The sequence below is a fragment of the Carya illinoinensis genome, chromosome 4, assembly GCF_018687715.1.
Source record: "Carya illinoinensis cultivar Pawnee chromosome 4, C.illinoinensisPawnee_v1, whole genome shotgun sequence".
NCBI lineage: Eukaryota > Viridiplantae > Streptophyta > Magnoliopsida > Fagales > Juglandaceae > Carya > Carya illinoinensis.
Genome location: NC_056755.1, coordinates 43727485 through 43747009, shown reverse-complemented (window position 1 = coordinate 43747009; position 19525 = coordinate 43727485). Strand labels below are relative to the sequence as shown.

Below are 19525 nucleotides of genomic sequence, written 5' to 3'. Positions count from 1 at the left end.
TCCCACACAGATCATCCATATCCGTTCATATTTAAACCGTGTCTCCCCTAATCATTTTAGGCGCTATCCCATGAATTGACTGAACTCATCTGCACTTTGATCTCAAATAATATGTTTGTATAGTTCTGATTCACGGATCTCTCGGCAGTGCCTTAATTTCTGAAGTACCAAACAGAAGGTATCAAAACTTGTCTGTTAGTATCTGTCTGAACTAAGAATATTCTTATTTTAAACGACAAGTGCACCATCTTTTATAAATATATACATACATACATACATATATATATATACACACACACACACACATTATCTTTGGCATATTCTGTCTCAACTTTTATAAACACATTATCTTTAGCATATCCATTCTATGATATTTTCTATACAAAAAAGTTTCTTCCTGTTGATGATCACAGATAGGTAATATCTCCCCAACAAAGAAAAAAAGAAGATCATTTCAATTTTGGAGAAATTTACGGTCCTATTCTTAGATATTAGTCGCGCCATGCACCTGCATGATACATACGTTTCGTGTGTACCATACTACCATTGTCTCCATATAAAAGATACCATAAAATTCCCCAAGTATTTTTTTAATTGGTCGATCATCACCGGCCGGGCTTCGTGCTGTGCTGCAAGAAGCATTCAACCTAGTACACCTAAATCTCAATCTCAATCTCAGCAAAGATGTTGGACGACGTCAACTTTGGCTACAAGTAGAGGACCAAAGATTCACAGAAGTACTAAGAAATTTCAGCTTTTGCAGTCAAGCTGTGTTCCCAAGAAAATAGCCATGTCGAACAAAACAGGTCCAGTGTTATCAGCAGCGTGAAAAACAGTACTAACCTTTTCCCTGCCAATCATTCAGGGGTGGTTGGTTAGAGTAACAAGTTCAGAGGGTGTTCCTCGTACAACACATATCAGCTTTTACCGCGCGGTTAAAAATGAGAAATGATATGTCCAAAGTTTCATAATACATATTGACAAACTTTCCATAAACCTTCGTTAAAAAAGTAGACACCACCTTCCAAAAATATATATAAAAAAAATTATTTTTTATTAATGAAATCCATTTTTTTTATAAAGAACTTGTATATTTGTCTATTTAAAACTTGTACCAAATATTACTAGTTAAAAGTAATTATAAATACAACAAGCATGCTCTGCATTAGGTCATCAATCCTGATATGGATATTATAAAAGACAATACCCAAAAGTAAACACTACTTTTTTCTGGCAGATTTATACATATGAATGGGAAAATCATAATAAAAAAAGGTTATCGAATAAACATTTGCAATATTAAACAGATCAGAAGAGTAGGACATCTTTGTTGAACACAAAATAATAGAGTTACAATAAATATAGAGGGCTTTTGTGCTTTTTTGTTTTTTTTTTTTTTTGGGGGGGGGGGGGGGGGGGGGGGGGGGGGGGGGGGGGGTGGATGTGTTACATATTTAGAAGAGAGAGAGTGCAAAGCCTCTTCACAGCCTACCTGTCAAATTCAGCAATCCACCAGAGCTTCTGCCACAAGCTCTTCCAGCAACTTCCCCACTATTTCCTTTCCAATATTATATATTTCCAATCTCAAAATCCCTTCCCACCCTTTCCCCACAACCTCCTTTCTCACAAGTCTCTCCACCACGAGGCTGTTGCTGTCCTCACCATCCCATAAATCACACCTCCCCTCACTAGAAATCCATTCCTGCATTTGGTTCCACACCCAGTCCACCAGCATGGGTGATGCACTCTCTAAGAGTCTGCTATTGGCCCCATTACAGGGCCTTCCCATTGGGTACTTGTCTGTCGACCCATAACCTGTGATTTCCATTAGTGCGGCATTCACACAATCAAAAATAAGCTTCCAATTTGATCTATTTTGCCGTCGCTTAGCCTCAGGCAGAAAATTCTTTCCATGAATGGCGGTGACCTTGTCTCTCAATGATGGGTCCAATGGACTATCAAGCGAATGCCATCTAGCAGAAAATTTCTCAGACTGCACTTCCCCATTGAGACCAGCCATTGATAATAATGTTTGGGCAAGGGCGAGCCAATCTTGTTCTTCCACCTCACTGCCTGGGGAAACTGAAGGTTTTTCTGTATATCCTGTGGCTGTCTCTGGACAAGAATCATCCCAGTACAGTGTCCGAGCTATTGATTCTATAGGTGGTGATTTGTCAATCAAGTTAGACTTAATAGGCAACTGTCTTCCTGTCAAATGAAAGACAGATTAAGAATAGGTCATATAAACGAATGTTTTCCTAAAATACACAGAGATATAGAGTATATACCCTGGTGGTCTGGCTTCATATTACCAAAGGCCTCTAGAGATGTGTTATCATCTTCAAATGGTGGTTCCAAAACCGAAATCGGACTCGGCTGGTCCTGATTCTCACTGATATTCCCGGGCATTATATGCTTCTTTACAGAAAATCCTGCCTGCAAATGGTAATGACAACTCTTGCTAAATGATATAATCATGGAATTCGAGTGTTGTAGCAACAAAAAACAGCAGTTACTTTTCTCCCATAAGTAACAACAAAAATGGCAATTAGCTTTTTGCATAAGTTACAATAAAAACAATTATAATTATAAAAAGAACTAAGGGAAGCCATTAACACTGCTTAGTTATATACATTCAGTCAATAGTTCTCTTTTACAGTGGGACAAGAAAAGGGCCTTAAACAAAGCAGCATCACTTCACAGGTACCAATAATATGCTGGGCAATGTAACAACCCACATCATTGACAAGTGCATATTTATACGTTATATAGCCAGGATATTCCTATTTTAAATTTTTCCATTCATTTTTTTCTTTGTGCTCAAGCATCTCAATCACATTATCAAAAAACCACATCATGATTGGCATTTTTTTTTTCTTAAATACAGCTGCATTAGGCACAAACACCATATCGATTTTCCTGTTACATATAACCTAACCTAGGAATTTTCTATGATTTCCAGTCACCAATGGCCTCCTGTGATTATTGACCATTTTAAAGTTCATCCATTCGAAGGGTATAGTTTCATTAGTTGAGGGCAAGTGGTGCAACCACAAAAAGATGAATTTCCATGGATGAACGTGTAATATAGAGGTAATACCTCCATAGTACATTGGAGTTTTGTTTAGGAAGGCTAAGTTTAAAAATCAGAGAATAGGTTACAAAGCAATTGGTGGAACAATTAAAGAAGCATGGACAACAAAGAAAAGAAAAAGATCGTACACTACCTCCCAAGTTGTGCCTTGCTTTTGTCCCATGCTGGTATCTGGAGAAGTTTCACCTGATGGTCCATGAGGTGCGGAACAAAGGCCACCATCAGCAAGTTGAGAAGTGGCATCACAGGTCACCCCAAGAGAATGTAATAGAGACCCTTTTGCTTCAGAGCCAGCATATTGAGATTCATCTTTAAACTGAGATGCAGCATGTCTATCTTTACTCGATTTCTTATTCCTGGAGAAAAATAAACTAGAAACTTTCCCCTTGAATGATGATTTCATACTCTTTGCCTTTGTCAGCTCCTTGGGAACATGCATTTTTCCAGCCTCAGGTTCAGACACTTCAACATTGAGTCTCGTACCAGACATCGTTGAAGATACAGGGACAGATTTTGACCTCAAAAGATTTTTAGGAGAAACAACCAAACATTCTTCTTTATTTACATTATTACTTAAGCATGAACCTGATTCCACTGATTCTTGTTCCTTATTAATATTCTTGTCCTCAGATCCTGCCAACTTCTTTGAATCTGCAAGTGCCAGCATCTCACCCAAAGTACTTGAGTTTCTCCAACCATGTCTTTGATCTTGAGAACTCCCAACTGATGCCATCATGGCCCACCTTTCAGATAGTCGCTTCTTTGCTTCTCTACAAACTGATGACTCAGGAGAACATGACACACGGCTGAAGGAGGACGAAGAACAAGGGCTTCCAAACCTATTGATATAATCCCATGAATGCCTGGGAGACGGTGACATGACTTCCGAATCACTAAGATCTTCCACTGCAGATTCATTCTCTGATTTGTCAAATGAACCATCATTGCCAGTATAGCCATGTGAAAAAACACAAGAAAGCAGAGTCTCATCCATTTGATGACCCATCAAATTTTCACGCATCTGGCGGGTGATCTCCTTTGCCACTTCCCTCGATTCTTGAGCCTCATCATCTTCAGCTTCCTCATAAAAGGTTTTACGATGTAATATTCTAGGCGACAAGGAAGGTGAAGAAACAACAGCCTTGATGTCATGAGGCTTGCCAGGGCTAGGCTTCAATACCACTATTCGAGTTGGTTGACCCGGAAATTCATCGCCTTTCTGATTATTGTAAGTAGGAGAATATCCAGGGTCATTCTTGCCCCACAGAAGTGCTTGGCCCACTTGGGCTGGCATCTTTATTTGTTTATCACTCATCCTACCCGATCCTTGAAATTTGTCACCATCAACCATCTTCGAAGGCCTAAGAACAGTAATTCGCTTTGTCTCAGGAGGTGGAGCAGTTGACTTTAGATCATCCAAACGTTGAGAAAATAAAGCATTTGGTTCTTGCAATAACTTGTGGAATAAATCTTCATTGGAACTTAAAACTTCCAAAGCATCTTGAAACTCCTTAGACTGGCGAAGTTTCTCATCTGTAGCCAAACGTTTTGCTTCCATGAACTTCCGACGAACAAGATCCATTTTTTTGTCATCAATCTTTCCGTCATGCCTTCCTTTCTGTGGTGATTTGTGCCTCACATAAGTTGTCTGTTGTGGACACCGATCACATGGCAATCCCTTATCAGAAAAGCCATCTTCTTCCTGCCAAGATCCTAGTGCTATCCCTGAATGACTTAAACTACGTCGAGAATAACCTTTTGCATGGTTTCTTTTTGAAGCTGAATCAGGCTGTGGTCGGGGGAGGGCATCAAGCCCCATCAACTTCGCGACCACATTAGGTGGGTTGTATTTAGATTCCCCTTCTTTTTCCATTTCTTGGTTTATAAGTATCTTCATGGGTGTTCCATTTGCCTCGTTGTTTGATATTCCCCTTATGTTGTGCACAATCTGCACATTTCACAGAAAAAAATAGGAGTCAGGGACAGTGGAGTTTATTATTGCTCAGACGTAAACGGAAATGTTTACTCACTTTTGAATATTAGTTACAGTAAAACATCAACTAACTTACAATTTTCTCCTCTATCTGATCTCCAAAAGGACTCCATGTCCTTGCCACAACTGATCTACTCCTTGTGCGTGAAGAATCTGCATCAAACAACTCCATTTCAAAAAGGGTTAGAAATTATATTTGAGGTTCAAGTGATTAACAAGACAAGGAAAGAATAACTGACAAGATATGATTTACCATCAACGTGAAGGATTTTAAGCTCTATGCCAAAAACATAGGCAGAGCAATGAGCATACAGATGATAAAATTAAATTTACATTCTTTTTTCTTTAAGTTAAGCTCTTAGCAGACGACTTTCATGATTATAAAAAATTGTAGTAAATAGATCAAGAAAAAAAATGAGAAAGGAAACCACCATCATAATGAGGTTTATCCGTTAGCAGCCTATTTCCAGGAACGCCTGAACTCAAATCAAAGAGATTCACCATTCTTCCAAGACATCCTGGAGAGGGTTTCTCGGTACTGTGAGATTTTGTGGCTTGAATCCCATTCATTTTAAACACCTGCACTGAAAAAATGTCAGAAAACTAATCTAAAATAGCATCTTTCCCTATTTAATTAAATATAAAACGAACTACTCCAGAATGCTCATCAACAAGAATGTGGCCAAATTTTTTTTCCTTACAAGTATAACAAGAAACGGTTATTACAATTAACACAAAGAAGAGAACTTGCCGATTTTTAGATGGTGTAGAAAATGCATACAAGCACAATACATACATATACACATTCACACATATTAACAAGCTGCATACCTAAATTTCAGGAAAAAAATGAAGGGGGAAAAACAAGAAGATTATTTTTTTATGAGTAAAAAAAAAAAAAAAAAATCCTACACTTTCTACACAAAAACCTTAAGAACTCCAATTTTCAAGCTCAAATCTAGGTGTTACATTTATTCAAAAGAGAGGGGAAACTTGTTCAAACTGGTCATGGCCTAGATTTAAATGGAATGATGTGATATTCAGTATTTACTTTTTCCCAAAAAGAAACACACTTTATTTGGTTGGATTAACACTGATTAAAGCCTTAATCCGATAAAGACCCACTCTGTAAAATCGTCATTTCAAGCTCCAAATGCCCAAATTATAATAAAATAAAGCAAAACCCCGAGCAGAAATGAAGCACACCCAAGTATATGCACACTGTAACCGGAAAATTAAAACACACACAAAAAAGGAAAAAAACAGCTTTTTATTAGATTCCAAAAGTAAGGCAAAAAGGGTAAAAGAAAACTCGAACAAAATGCAGGATTTTGAGTACATATAAAAGCTGTGGTCACAGCAAAAACACAGAAAAGCTAATATAGGAGAGAGAATTAGATTCGACTTCCACAGACATCAAAAGAGGAGGAAAAACTCACAGCAAGAGGGGAGACAGACAGAGAAGATTCACAGGCAACAAAACACAGAAAAGAAAAAGGAGAAAAAAAAAAGCTCCGACGCAAGCCGAAGCATTTTCAGATAGACAGAAAAAGAGGGAAGAGAATCGAGATGGAACCTGGAGTGGCCTGAAAATGGCATCGCTGTGAGAATGCGCGCCGCAGATAGAGTGTGATCTTACGTGGCACGACGGGATCGGCCGCTCCCCGAACGTGAGTGTGGGCGGGTGTGAGAGAGAGAGGGAGGGAGGGAGAGATTGGTGAGGTGGTTTTGGTGGGGTATTTTCGTGGAATGTGGTATTTGAGAGAACCGTATTGGCTGAATGGATCCCCAACCGCCCCCCTTTCTGACTTTCATTTTTTCCGCTCTCTCTCTTTCCAAACAAAGAGTTAGTACATTTTTTAGGCTGTGATGAAAAATATTATTTTTTAACTTAACTTAAACGTTAATACGGTTAAGTTTTATTATTAAAAATTTATTTATTATTTAGAATCCTATATGTCTAAAATATTTTTAAATATATTAGATTTATTTAAAATAAATTTAAAAAATTACTTTTTGAGATAAAAATAATATAAAAGGACATATACTTGATAAAAATTAAATATTATAATAAAATAATAAAAAAAATAGTGTAATAGATTTTTCAGTAATTATAATGAAAAAGAAAATCTCTTCAACGATACATAAATAATAGGAGAAGAATGAAAAATATTGATGGATAAAATCTTAAATAAACTATACGAGAATAATAAAAAATATAGATGGGTAAAATTGTCATTGTATTAAAATGATGAGGGTCATTTTGTAATATACATAACACGGTAAAATATGGACTACATTTTCTAAAGTGCTTTTGACAAAAAGTATCATTTTGATACTTTTGTTGAAATGTAGTTTTCTATTTTTTCTTAGTTTAAAAGTATTTTAATGTAAAATTACCATACGGATAAATTTTGTTATTTAAGTACTTTAGACCGTTCTATCATACTTTTTAAATCTCTTACTACAATTCCAAATAGGGTCTTAGTCTACCTACAGTTTTATTTGGAGATTGCTCACGTAAATTCATACAGTTATCTTTAAAAAAAATTTAAATTATAATAATATATTTCTCACAATGATATTATTTTGTCTTTTGCTCCCATACATCAATGGGTCTACACATGCAATCTCCCGCTTAAGACTGTAAATAAAATTTCTTTTTAAATAAAATTATAAATGTTTATTTTATTTGTTATTTAATTTCTTTTTATAAATTTTAAAATAAAAATGCTTGTGATGATTTTGAGCTATGATGATGATGATAATAATAAAAATTTATTAATTTTATCAAATTTTTATTAATTTATTAATTAAATTATTTTAAAATAATTGCAAACCAAATTGTAATATATTTCTCCAATAAAAAAGAAATTCTCTAGTTACCCACATTAGTATTATCTAGGAAATAAAATTCATAAAGAAAAAACAATTCTTCAACTACCAAATAAATTTGATGAATACAATATCAAATATAAAATATTTACAACTTTATCTTTTATGTTTTTTAAATGTCACTTTTAAACATGATATATAATTTCAAGAAATTTAGAACTATCTCTATGTCATGCTTAAGGCAAAAATTCCATCATTATATTTTTATAATATCACATTTATGCAAGGCATAAATCTCTTAAAATATTTAATTTTGTGTCTTTTTTTTTTAATATAATATATATATATATAAATATAATAAAATAAAAGTAAGCCAAAGAGTCACTCATCCACACCACACCTACCCATCATCGAGGAATCACTTTTTAGCTAAACTCACCAAACCACATGGACAAAAATCAACAATTCTATAATAAACAATGCCACACACTTTCAGCCCCTCAATCCCTTTTTATAAAGTAAAATTATATGAAAAATATTTTAGATACAAAAATTTTAATACAAAAGTGAATTTACAATATAACGTAGCATAACGTGGTATATCAGATTATAAAATTATTTTTATTATAAAATAGTTATAACAAATTTTATAGAAATATATCAGTTTGTATATTTATTTTATGTAATATTTTTGTGTATATAGCAGTTGTCAAATTATATTATTAACCGTTACGAGTTAGGGATGACGCAAGGCACATGAGATCGAATCTTAATAACCTTATTTATCTAAAAATAAATAAACGAGAAAAATGAGAAACTGCACCTTTAAACAATTGGGAGTTTTATATTTTGCATATAACTTGTTAAAATCAACGTATTTTTAACCTTTATTTATGAAAAACTTACACTTTGCATCAAAGTTAGATTCTAATAGTCAAGATGAACGAAAAAAGGACTCAAATCTTATAAATGGCGCAAAGTGTCCAATTGTTTTTTAAAGTTCTTAGGGTGCAATCAGCAACGTGCGAATTTTGATAGTGTAGAGTGTAAAATATAAAACTCTTAACTATTTGAGGTATAAAGTAGATTTATCTCTTAAATTAATGAACGTACAAGATTCTATTTTGTCAATTGCTTTGTTTTTTTTTTTTTTTTTTTGATTTCCTCCAAATCCTTCAAGAACATAAAAAATGTTGAGTTCACTTGTACCTACTACACAAAAGGCTGAGGACCATAGTATCCGGCCCTTTCTTGAAAAGAAGACAGCCATCTAGCTATGAGCAATTTAAGAGTGGTCCAAACACAGGACACTATTCAGAAGAATGACATTCAATTTGCAAAGGAGACGACTACTGCTCCATACATCAATTTGGTTGGTGGTAAAAATAAAAATTAAAAATTATTAAAAAAGAAAAAGAAAAAGAAAAAACAGGCTGTGGTTTTGAAGCTTTGCAAGTTTTTTTCTTTGATTCCCTGTCCTTTTTCAACTGCTAACAACATGTCAACACCTTTAATTCTGACATGATAACCTGAAATGCATAAAGGAAAATTAAAAGAACCCACGGAAAAAATTCACCAAACTGGTGCTTAATAGCAGACAAAAACAATGGTGCAGGTACCCCTAAAAACTGCAGCACTTTAATCCAGATGTTGACAACAGTCACCATCCCTTTCCATTATTTACCTGTTTTTTTTTTTTTTTCAACATTTACCATGGGGCTATCATCTCGAGGTGAGTATTCAAAAGGAAGGTAAATGAAAGAGGTACCCCTACCTAGATTAAAAAAACAAAAAGTAAACACAATCTTCAGCCATTATTTTGAGAAAGTTATTAAACCCAATGCAGATTTCTAGAGCATTTCTAACATGTTCCATGAACAAGTTGGAGTTTTTCTTTGAAATTTCCTTTTTCTTCTCTAAACCAGTTAGCAATATTGCGCAGCTTATGCAACTATAACCATAAGCAGTCAATTTACATCAGTTGATAGACCATATAAACTATGGTAATCAATTTGATACACTATTGATATACCTAATTAGCCCTCGTGCCTAAAACCATTGAATGATGGACATATCTCCAACAATGTAGCCATGGAGACAAACTGCCCAGAAACAGATCGTCATAATCAAAGCATGAAGGATCCACCCAGAATGCTTGCAAGCATCAAATGTAATTGACTCCACTATTATCAGAATACATTTGTCCATAAGTTGCGTCCCAGCTTGATTCATTAAGCGGCTCTGGGGATGCCTTGTCTTTGTCCCGAAGTATGTGGAAATAAAATGACGACCAGTCTTCAATGTTCACAATATCTTCACTGAAATCACTTAGGGTTCCCCTATGGCTGGAAGCATCCAGATGACTCTCATTCATGTCGTTAAGCAGAAAATGTGAAGATGTGCCTTCCCCTTGGGGGGATTGAAGAGCATAATTGAAAGGTGAATGATGCTTCTTTGAGGACCCAGTAGATGAATGGCAATTCCATTCTACATCAATATCAAGTTCAGAGGAAAGGAGGAAACCTTCTATACCAGGATGATGATATTTCTCACCAAGAACCTTGCTCATTATATGACGGAGGCTTTGAGGGGCAAAGAAGATGCTGCTATCTTTGCATGTGGTGTCATTCTCACAATCTTCATCCAAATTAAGATAGTCAGCTGTAATCGGTAAAGGTAAAGGAAAACAATTAAAATCTGTGTATATATTTTCCTGGCCTTCAACAACACATCTTCGAAAATCATGATCACTATAGCTGGCTGACTGGGACCAAGGTAACAAAATATTTGGAGAATAAATGGACAGGAAAGATGATTTAGTCAACTCACTCAAACCAAACCCATCATCGAGAATGTGTTGGGGATCATTGCCCCATGAACTTGATGAGGGAGAATGCACACTCATCTCTGTACTTCGACAAATAACAGATAGGTTTCTTTCATCATGATCACAGTCAAAGTCCCAACCTAGAAGAAGAGCGGGTGGCTCTCTTTCAATCACATATTTAGTTGGATCATGTAATTCACCTAATTTCTTGTGCCCACTATATGCAAGCTGAGATTCATATCCTTGAGATGTAAAGCCATAAGCTAAATCCCTATCAGAACATAGAACTGGAGCTCTTTCTCTGAATTTATATCCAGGTTCCCTTATTTCATACTTAAGACGTGCTATTTTAGAATCACTAGTAGGAGGGTGATAATTTGAGAGAACAGCTTCCTCTGATCTGTTCAACCAACAAGATGAATTAGGACCATCATCCAAGTGTGAACCATTGTCAAGCTCCACATAGTTTCTTGCAGGTATATGATTTAATTTTTTGAGCTCAACATCCGACTCCAAAGAAGCAAGAAACTGAGATTTGGTATCAAGATTCATTTCCGCTGACTTTAGATTCATAAAAACCTGCCAGAGAAATAACTACTCAGCTTACTTACCAACTCCAGCAAAATAAGTCACATCCACAAAGAAAGCGAAAAGAGCATACACTTTTCTTGTTATTTTCAGGGAAAAGGCGACTGAGAAGCACAGAAACAAAATCATACCTGAGAAAATTTCTATAAGTCCATGATATAAGGCTTAAACAAAATGAAATAACTTATTAATACTAATGAGCCTAACCCCTTTGAACAAAGATCTTCAATATTCGGATATGAGGTCTCCACAACCCATTGCCGTAGTTTCTGTCTCTTTCTAGAAAATATTTCTCCATGCCTGTGATGAGCTCCTGAACATAATGAAATACTTGTGAACATTTAATACCACTCAAATTGTGAGATTAGGAAGCAGTGAAAGATTGTTATAATCTAAACTTAATAAGCAATAGAGCTCCATCTGCTAGCCAAGAAGATGAAGAGAAATAACTTTTGGAATCTTACAATAAAATTTTAAATAACTTGTGAAAATCAATGTTTCCTTCCTTGCCATCTACGATTCTGGATTCCAAATTTACATGATATATTCAAACTGAGCAATGAAAAATTCCATTAGTGGGTCTGATTTGACAATTTACAAAAGTTCAAAGGAAATTTTATGCCGATATATGAAAAACAGTGACGGCAGATACAATCAATCATGTAAAATAAGATTATGGAGCAGAATACCACATTGATAGTGAGATTGAAAAGGCTGGTAGAGAATATTCTAGTGTATAATGTTGAAGACTGATAATACTCCAGCCAACTTTTAGGATGCCGAAATCAAAAGCCCACAAAATGAGCATACTTAGACAAATTTTCATTATATTACAAAAAATGGTCATAAGATGGTGGAATTGCACCCCTTTTTTTCTTCTGTTTCATGATTCGCTATATGTGCACTTACATTACTTTTTCAAGGCATTCAAAATCAAGCAATGCATTTCTGACCAAAGATGAGAAGCTAATTTATAAGATAATCCACTATAAATGTTAAATTTTTATGACCAAATCAAGAAAAAGAAGTGGAAAATAGATTGCCAAGAAAACTGGGGATAACCAACTCCAGGTATTTCACAATGAGGATAAATGTTAAATTGTTCCAAAGTTACGAGCAATCATATGTTCTCATGTAATTCCTTCCACTTTTATTTATAGCTTAACCAAAAACATAAAAAAAATAAAATAAAAATAAAACAAAAGTAACTAAGAAGAAGCATACCATGTAAAAAATAATATTAAATCACCCCTAAACAGCACACACCTGACTTCTTTGATGCCTCACCAGGGGGTGAAAGAAATGAGCTAAAGCTAATAGGTGTAATATTTTCAGCTAGCAATGAGGACCTGAAGTCATTACACCTATTTTTTACACAGTTGGTACCCTCTGCATGGTATAGAAAAAGCAAGTTATAATCCCATCCCGATCATTGCATTGCATAATAGTTGAAGTATTGCTAATTCATGATTTGAGAATTTTTTGCATTAACCAAAATTAAGAAATAAAAGGAACTTAAATAAACAAATAAACACACATCAGTTGAGACGAAATTCTGTAAGACTTACCTCCAGAACAGTCACTTATTTTGAACTTCTTTGCCTGCTTATTCTCTTCCTGCAATGTATCTGAGTGAAATATGTGCCCTGAGCTTTCTTTCACTTTCCTAAAAAATGCAAACTCGGACGTTTTGGGATCATCAGCTGCATGTTAAATTCGAATGGAATGATTCATTAAACACAAGTTCCAAGCATCGACGATCTTGCAAAACTAAGTACAACATAATGACAACAGATGCGGCTCCAGCAACTTGAATTTTGGAGCCCTGCTTCCTTCAAAATGTGTAGAAGAAGGGTGTAATTTGTAACTTAGGATTATCAACATCAAGATATTTAACATTACTTTTTATTGCGGCTGACATCTACTAGGAAATGAAGAACAAAACAACTTTAGCTGGAACGAAGAAGTTGATCTAAATGATAAAGTTGTTAGGAAGACAAAAACACTTAGGACAATCTCCAAGCTACAACTTGATATAACATGTTTAGACACCACCTTAACTCAAGTTAGAAAAATAGAATAGTGGACAGTAATGTGTTATATCAACTATTCACTTTTGATTACTGGTTAACAGATAAACTCACACGTATATATTCCAAGATACTAGGTACACTGAAAAACGGTAGACCTAAGGTATGGAAAAAAAATAACCCCGTGCTTGACCATTCAAGACAATTTCATCAAACATAAACGCAATGCAAAAGAAAAAGAAGCAATACATATCTAGAATTGCAAATTTGAAGCCACAAAGTGAATGCTAATCTCATAATTCCTCTATATATATACAACATTCAATACACGCGCACACACTACACACACATTCTTTTGGTGAAATTTTCCAACAAAAGGAGAAAAAGGATAAAGAAGGCACCGCAACATTGAAACTTAAGCCTATTTTTTCAACGTACAAAAAAAGCTCCTTGAAAAATATTTTATAGATATCCCGTGAAAGGTGGGAATACTTAGAACCAAAAAAGGTGCAAGAACGGAAATTCAATACCATAAACCCTAAAGAAAATATAAAGCAACTACGCCACAAACTCAGAGACCAATTTCTCAAGCTAAATACGGTAATGAAATGAATAATAAACAACTTGAAAGAAGAAACATGAAGTAATTATTTAGAAAAAAAAATATGATGAGAATTGAGAACCTTTGGGTCCCTGGGATGTTGGATTGCAGAATTGGGAATGGGAGCGCCCAACTCCATAGAGACTCCGTAGTGGTGGTAGAGTTCGGATGGGTGATGGATCATTAGGGGTAGCTTCTGAAATCCGTTGCTTCATCTTTCTGTGGCCTCAGTATCAACTGCTCTATTTGGCATATAGTACGGATTCGTGATTGCCATTGCCAATTGCCATCAGCGACGTTGAGACGAGAACGAAGAAGAAAGCAGAAGAGTGACAATTTGTGGCGCCAGCCACTTTGCACGTGAGTGGGAGGTTGTGCCTTTTTATTTTCTTTATTTTTTTTCTTTAACTCTTTAACAAATTACAATCCAATTTCAGCTTGAAAAGTGAACTTCCTCACATTACTGACTATATGAATTTGAAAGTTTCTTTTTTCAATTATTATTATTATTATTTTGTAAGCAAGTTTCATTCCTGAAATGATATTACAAAGTTTCCATAATCCATAACGCTACTTAATTATACATAATTATACATAAAACTAGGAAAATAGAGGATCCTTATCACTATGGAATTCTAAAACACAATCAAGAATTTGAGATGGGGAATGCTTCCATAAACAAGATTGGAAGTTGCCCATTGCGCAATATTATGCGCATATTAATTCTGGGATTGATGAATTTTCCTAACACTCCATTTTTCAAAACAATGGAGTAAGTGATGGATGTTCTTGGAGATCAACTGTATTTCCCAATCTATTGATGACTTTGAATTGCAAACAACCTGAATAATCTGTTGAGAGTCTCCTTCAATGATGATCTTTGTTAGTTTTCTATTCACTGATTCTTGAATTGCCATTAATGCCACTGCAGCTTCACCCACATTTGGGTTTGTGGAATGTATGAAGTCTGTTTGGATATATATTGGAGTTCCTGCTTTAGATCTGCATATGCATGCTATTGTGCTACCATGAATTCTTACTACCACATCAAAAGAGAGAGTGGAATCCAGGTAGAGGTGCTTGCCAGTTGTTTCACTACAAAGTTTTTTTTTTTTTTTTTCAATATAACATCAATGTTTAGTTCTCACAAATGTGTAAATCAATTTCATTTAAAAAAAAAAAATTCTTTCTCCCTCCTTTATATAAATTAAACATCATTGATACAATTCATACTCATTATATGAGAGGTTCACATTCCATAACAAAGAAGAAACAAACACATCCTGTTGGGTAAATTTGAAGGTGTAACACACCCACTAGAAAATGATAGGAGAATCCCACTGACTTGCTCTCTTCTAGAGAAGCGCTTCCACAGAGAAAGAAGAAATAGAGGTTGAATGAAAAATAGAAAAATAGGAAATTTCTATAACATTCATATTAGGGTTTTATTTATAGTAATATTGCAGTTCATATATGATGTTAGATGCATTACCTTCCATTCTTGAGGCCATGGGCTAGACTAAGACAGATAACAAGTCATTAACATAACGAATGGGCTGAAATACAATATCCCAAAAACAACACACTAACTAACACCCAAATGAACGTAAATCTAAGTTAGACCACTAAGACTAAGCCCAAAGACCACCCATTAAAAATTAAAAAGTACAGACTAGCTAAAGTCTTCTGAAGCTTCCCACGTGAATCACTTCCCAATCAATTGCTTCCACCCGAATCTCTCATCCCCTTCTTTGAGCAAGTTGAACCTTAGGTTGCGCCACCTGTTACAAATCCCTCCCCCTTAGAGAACCTTGCCCTCAAGGTGATGAAAACTCAACCTTTGCCTTGTTCCCAGATTTCACCATCCGCCGAGCTATCACTTTCTTAGCCTGAGAACTCGATCTTCATCGACCGGAGGCAATACTGGAACCACTAAGAACTTTGTCCCGATCTTCTTCTTTAATCATAAGATGTGAAAAGTGGGATGGATCCGTGAGCTTGAGGGAAGATCCAAGCGATAGGCCACCTTAGCGACCTTCTGCAACACCTTGAAGGGCCCAAAAAACTTGGGGGATAGTTTTTGGGTATGCTGATAAGCCACTGAAGACTATCAGTACGGTTGGAGTTTCAAGTATACCCAGTCACCCACTTCCTACTCCTGATCTTTCCTCCTCAGATCGGCATATCGTTTCATCCTCTCTTGTGCTTTTCGTAGGTTTTCTTGGAGCAACTATGTGATCCTTGGAAGGGAGGTTGGCTTCCACTACCTCCATCTGAGCAGTGCTAAGTACGTAATCAACCATCCTTGATGGTAGATAACCGTACAGTGCTTCAAATGGTGTGAACTTGATAGTTAGGAGAGGGGTGGTGTTGTACCACCATTCGGCTAGGGGTAGCCATAATGACCAGTCCTTCTGTCTATCCCATGTGAACCACCTTAGGTAGGTCTCTAGGACTTTATTCACAGCTTTAGTTTGCTTGTCCGTTTGGGGGTGATATGCTGTGTTAAAGTGACATCTAAACTCCTTGCATTATAAATAATTCCTACCAAAACTTACTGGTAAAAGTTTTATTGCGATTAGACACAATAGAAGCTGGCAACCCATGTAGTTTAAAAATGTTCCTAAGGAAAAGTTTGCTCTAACAAGTGTTTTAGACTTTGTTGATCAATCTTCATTACAAAAGTCTAGCCTAAAAGGTAAAGTCTCCACTTTAAGATAGCTGAAACCAAGGCATAAAGCTCATTCTCATAAGTAGACAACCCAACGATCTTCCCTTGAGTGTTTGGCTGTAAAATGCGATAGGTTTGCCCTGTTGCATCAAAATTGCCCTCACTACATTCCCTTCACTACATTCCCTGATGCATCGCATTCCATTGTAAATGGTATAATGAAGTTTGGTAAAGCCAATACAAGGGGTTAGGTGATAGCCTCCTTCAGTTGATGAAAAGCTACTTTGGCATCTTTTGTCTAGTGAAAGCTATCCTTTTTAAGCATCCTGGTTAGCAGTGTTCCAATGCCTCCATAACAAAATTAAATCTAAGGTAGTACCCTGTTAGGTCCAAAAACTCTCCCAACACCTTTAAGGGATTTGGTAAGGGCCATTCGATCATGGTTCTTAACTTATCCGGGTCTACCTGCACCCATTTTTTAGATATTAAGTGACCTAAGTAAGCAATCTCACTGTATCCAAACAACACTTTGATTGTTTCGCATATAACTTCTACTACCTTAGAATCTCTAGTGTAATTCTCACATGTTTCTTATGTTCCTGCATTGTTTAGCTATAAATTAAGATATTGTAAAAGAAACAAGTATGCATTTTCTCAAATAAGGTCGAAACACCCCGTTCATAAGACTTTGAAAGGTGGAAGATGTTGTAGTCAACCCAAAGGGAATCACTAGGAACCAGTGTCCTTTGTGAGTCCTAAAAGCTGTCTTGTCCGAATTTGGTGATACCTCGACCTTAGATCCAACTTCGAAAATACAATGGTCCCTTGTAATTCATCCATTAGCTCATCCACTACCAGAATATGGAACTTATCTTTTATAGTGACACTATTAAGACCCCGATAATCCACACACAGCCACCATGTCCCATCCTCTTTCTTAACCAATAACATTAGAGAAGAGTAAGGACTTTGATTAGGTTAGATGACTCTATGGATAACAATTCCTACACTATCTTTTCTGTTTCATCTTTTTGGTATTATGGGTATCTATAAGGCCTTATAGAAATTGGCTTTGTGTCGGATATCATATTTATAGCATGATCATGGGACCTTGGGGGTGGCAGCCCTTTTGGCTCAAAAAAAAACATCTCCATAGTGTTGTATTATGGACTGCAGTTCCCTGGGCACTTCATTTTGTTACTTCTTCTTCTCTTCTAAATCCCCTTCAATCACTTGTAAGATGATTCCTCTACTTTTCAACCCATTCAGTTTATTAATTGACCCTTCTTCGATCATTTTAGTGGCAGCTAGCCCTTGCAGCTCATCATCTTTCTCACGAAAGCAAAACTTCATAGTTAACTTATCAAAGTTCCATAGTATGGCCTAATTCCCTTAGCCACTATATTTCTAGCGCCATATCACACCTAGCCAAGACTACGACATGCACATCAATAATAAAAATAGTGCCTTGTATTTTAACTGGGATTCCCTTACATTTTCCTTCACTCAGGATAATTTCTCCACTTACCACTCTAATATTCACCTTATTTGAGTGATCAAAAGGGAGTTTTGCCTTAGTTATCACTGCTAGGTTCACAAAATTATGAGTTAAACCCGAGTCTAGGAGTATGATTACCCATTGATTTCTCACCTTTCTTTTAACCCTCGTGGTTTTTGAGTTGCCTAATCATGTTAAAGCATGTAGAGAGATCTCATGCTTTTCCAATATAGTTCTAGGCTCCACCAAACCAGCTTCTCCTTCCCATTCAACTACTCCTTCCTCAATTTCACTAATCCCCTCATGTTCCCACATCACTTCATTCAGAAGGTATAGTTTTGAGTTTTGGAAATTATGTCCCGAACTCCATTTAGCATCACAATAGTAACAAAGGTCCTTATCTCTCATTTTCTTTCATTTGGACTTGGTTGATTTTCTATATGGGTAGGGTGGGTTTTGAGGTGATTTTTGGTTTTTTGGTTGGAGGAGGTTTCGAGTGTTTGAGTATGCTAGGGTCAGGGGAATAAGTAAGGTGGGTTCTAGAACTCTTTTTGGACATGATAATGTTTTTTTCCTGAACTTTTTCTAGGCCATAAGCTGAGGTTAGAGTAGGTGGGTTAAACATTCTAACTGGCAGCCTTATATCATCCCTAATTCCACTTAAAAAATAGCTTAATTTGTATGTCTCAAAAAGTCCTCTTAGTCTATTAGACAAACTTTCAAACTTGGCCTCGTAATCCTCCACAAACCCATTATGTCTTAGCCTAATAAGTGACTCAATCAGGTCATCATATGCATTAGGCGCAAATCTCAATAGTAAATATTTAATAAAAGAGACCTAATCTGTGATGACCCGCTTTTACGTGTATTTTCATTGAAAGAGTGTTTTTAATTTAATTAATATATTAGTTTATTTATTTTAAATTATTGTATTTTAAATTGGTTTTAATTTATTTGATGTGGTGTTTAATTTATTTTAGTCGTTTTACGGTTTTTAAAATCGTTTTCGGCGGATCAGTTTTTGGTTTCCGGGAGTGAGGATTGGACCTCATTTTTTCTCTTTTCTCTTTTTCTTTTTTCCTTTTTCCTTTTTCTTTTTCTTCTTTTCTTTCCCTTCTTTCTTTTTCTTCTTTTTCTTCCCCGGTTTCTCTCTCTCCCCGCGCAGCTTTCTTTTCTCTCCTTCCCATCGCCGCCTGTTTAACAGCCCAGTACGCCACCGTCCGGCCGCCGTGTAGTGCACCACCCCCACCAAAATCTTTCCTTCCCACCAGTGATCATCCCCACTAATTTTTAGAGCCATCCGACCAGCCGTTAGCCGCCATGCACAGCTGGAAGTCACGGCACCAACTCTGTTTTTCCTCTCTATTGCCGATTGCTTTCTCAGCCCA

The 19525-nt window shown here is 36.0% G+C and overlaps 2 protein-coding genes across 4 annotated transcripts; both read right to left on the bottom strand.

Moving 5' to 3' along the window:
* Positions 1 to 547: 547 nt before the first annotated feature.
* On the bottom strand, positions 548 to 6939 carry LOC122306100. 3 transcript variants are annotated; one of them, XM_043118499.1, is made up of 7 exons: positions 6664 to 6939; positions 5519 to 5666; positions 5164 to 5240; positions 3228 to 5042; positions 2289 to 2436; positions 1493 to 2208; positions 548 to 850 (listed from the first exon to the last, which is right to left on the bottom strand). In XM_043118499.1, the coding sequence occupies exons 2-6, from the start codon at positions 5655 to 5657 to the stop codon at positions 1502 to 1504; spliced, it is 2886 nt and encodes a 961-aa protein (XP_042974433.1). In that variant the 5' UTR covers positions 5658 to 5666; positions 6664 to 6939; the 3' UTR covers positions 548 to 850; positions 1493 to 1501. The 3 variants fall into 3 exon arrangements, with proteins under 3 accessions (XP_042974433.1, XP_042974431.1, XP_042974434.1); XM_043118497.1 differs by lacking the exon at positions 548 to 850 and having other exon boundaries at positions 1427 to 2208; XM_043118500.1 differs by lacking the exon at positions 548 to 850 and having other exon boundaries at positions 1427 to 2208; positions 5519 to 5671; positions 6664 to 6910.
* Positions 6940 to 9717: 2778 nt separating this feature from the next.
* LOC122306099 lies at positions 9718 to 14337 on the bottom strand. The gene is made up of 6 exons (XM_043118496.1): positions 14051 to 14337; positions 12906 to 13040; positions 12604 to 12726; positions 11545 to 11650; positions 11411 to 11468; positions 9718 to 11328 (listed from the first exon to the last, which is right to left on the bottom strand). Exons 1-6 carry the CDS (start codon positions 14181 to 14183, stop codon positions 10087 to 10089), a joined length of 1797 nt encoding a protein of 598 aa, XP_042974430.1. The 5' UTR covers positions 14184 to 14337; the 3' UTR covers positions 9718 to 10086.
* Positions 14338 to 19525: the final 5188 nt, after the last annotated feature.

Excerpts from the sequence above, each read along its gene's own strand:
- LOC122306100 (XM_043118499.1), bottom strand. The coding sequence starts at position 5,657 with ATGAATGGGATTCAAGCCACAAAATCTCACAGTACCGAGAAACCCTCT. Across the intron at positions 2,437-3,227 it reads AGCAAGGCACAACTTGGGAG|GCAGGATTTTCTGTAAAGAA; the intron begins GTAGTGTACGAT and ends TACCATTTGCAG. Across the intron at positions 2,209-2,288 it reads TATGAAGCCAGACCACCAGG|GAAGACAGTTGCCTATTAAG; the intron begins GTATATACTCTA and ends TTCATTTGACAG.
- LOC122306099 (XM_043118496.1), bottom strand. The coding sequence starts at position 14,183 with ATGAAGCAACGGATTTCAGAAGCTACCCCTAATGATCCATCACCCATC. Across the intron at positions 13,041-14,050 it reads AACATCCCAGGGACCCAAAG|CTGATGATCCCAAAACGTCC; the intron begins GTTCTCAATTCT and ends TTTAACATGCAG. Across the intron at positions 12,727-12,905 it reads AATAAGTGACTGTTCTGGAG|AGGGTACCAACTGTGTAAAA; the intron begins GTAAGTCTTACA and ends TATACCATGCAG.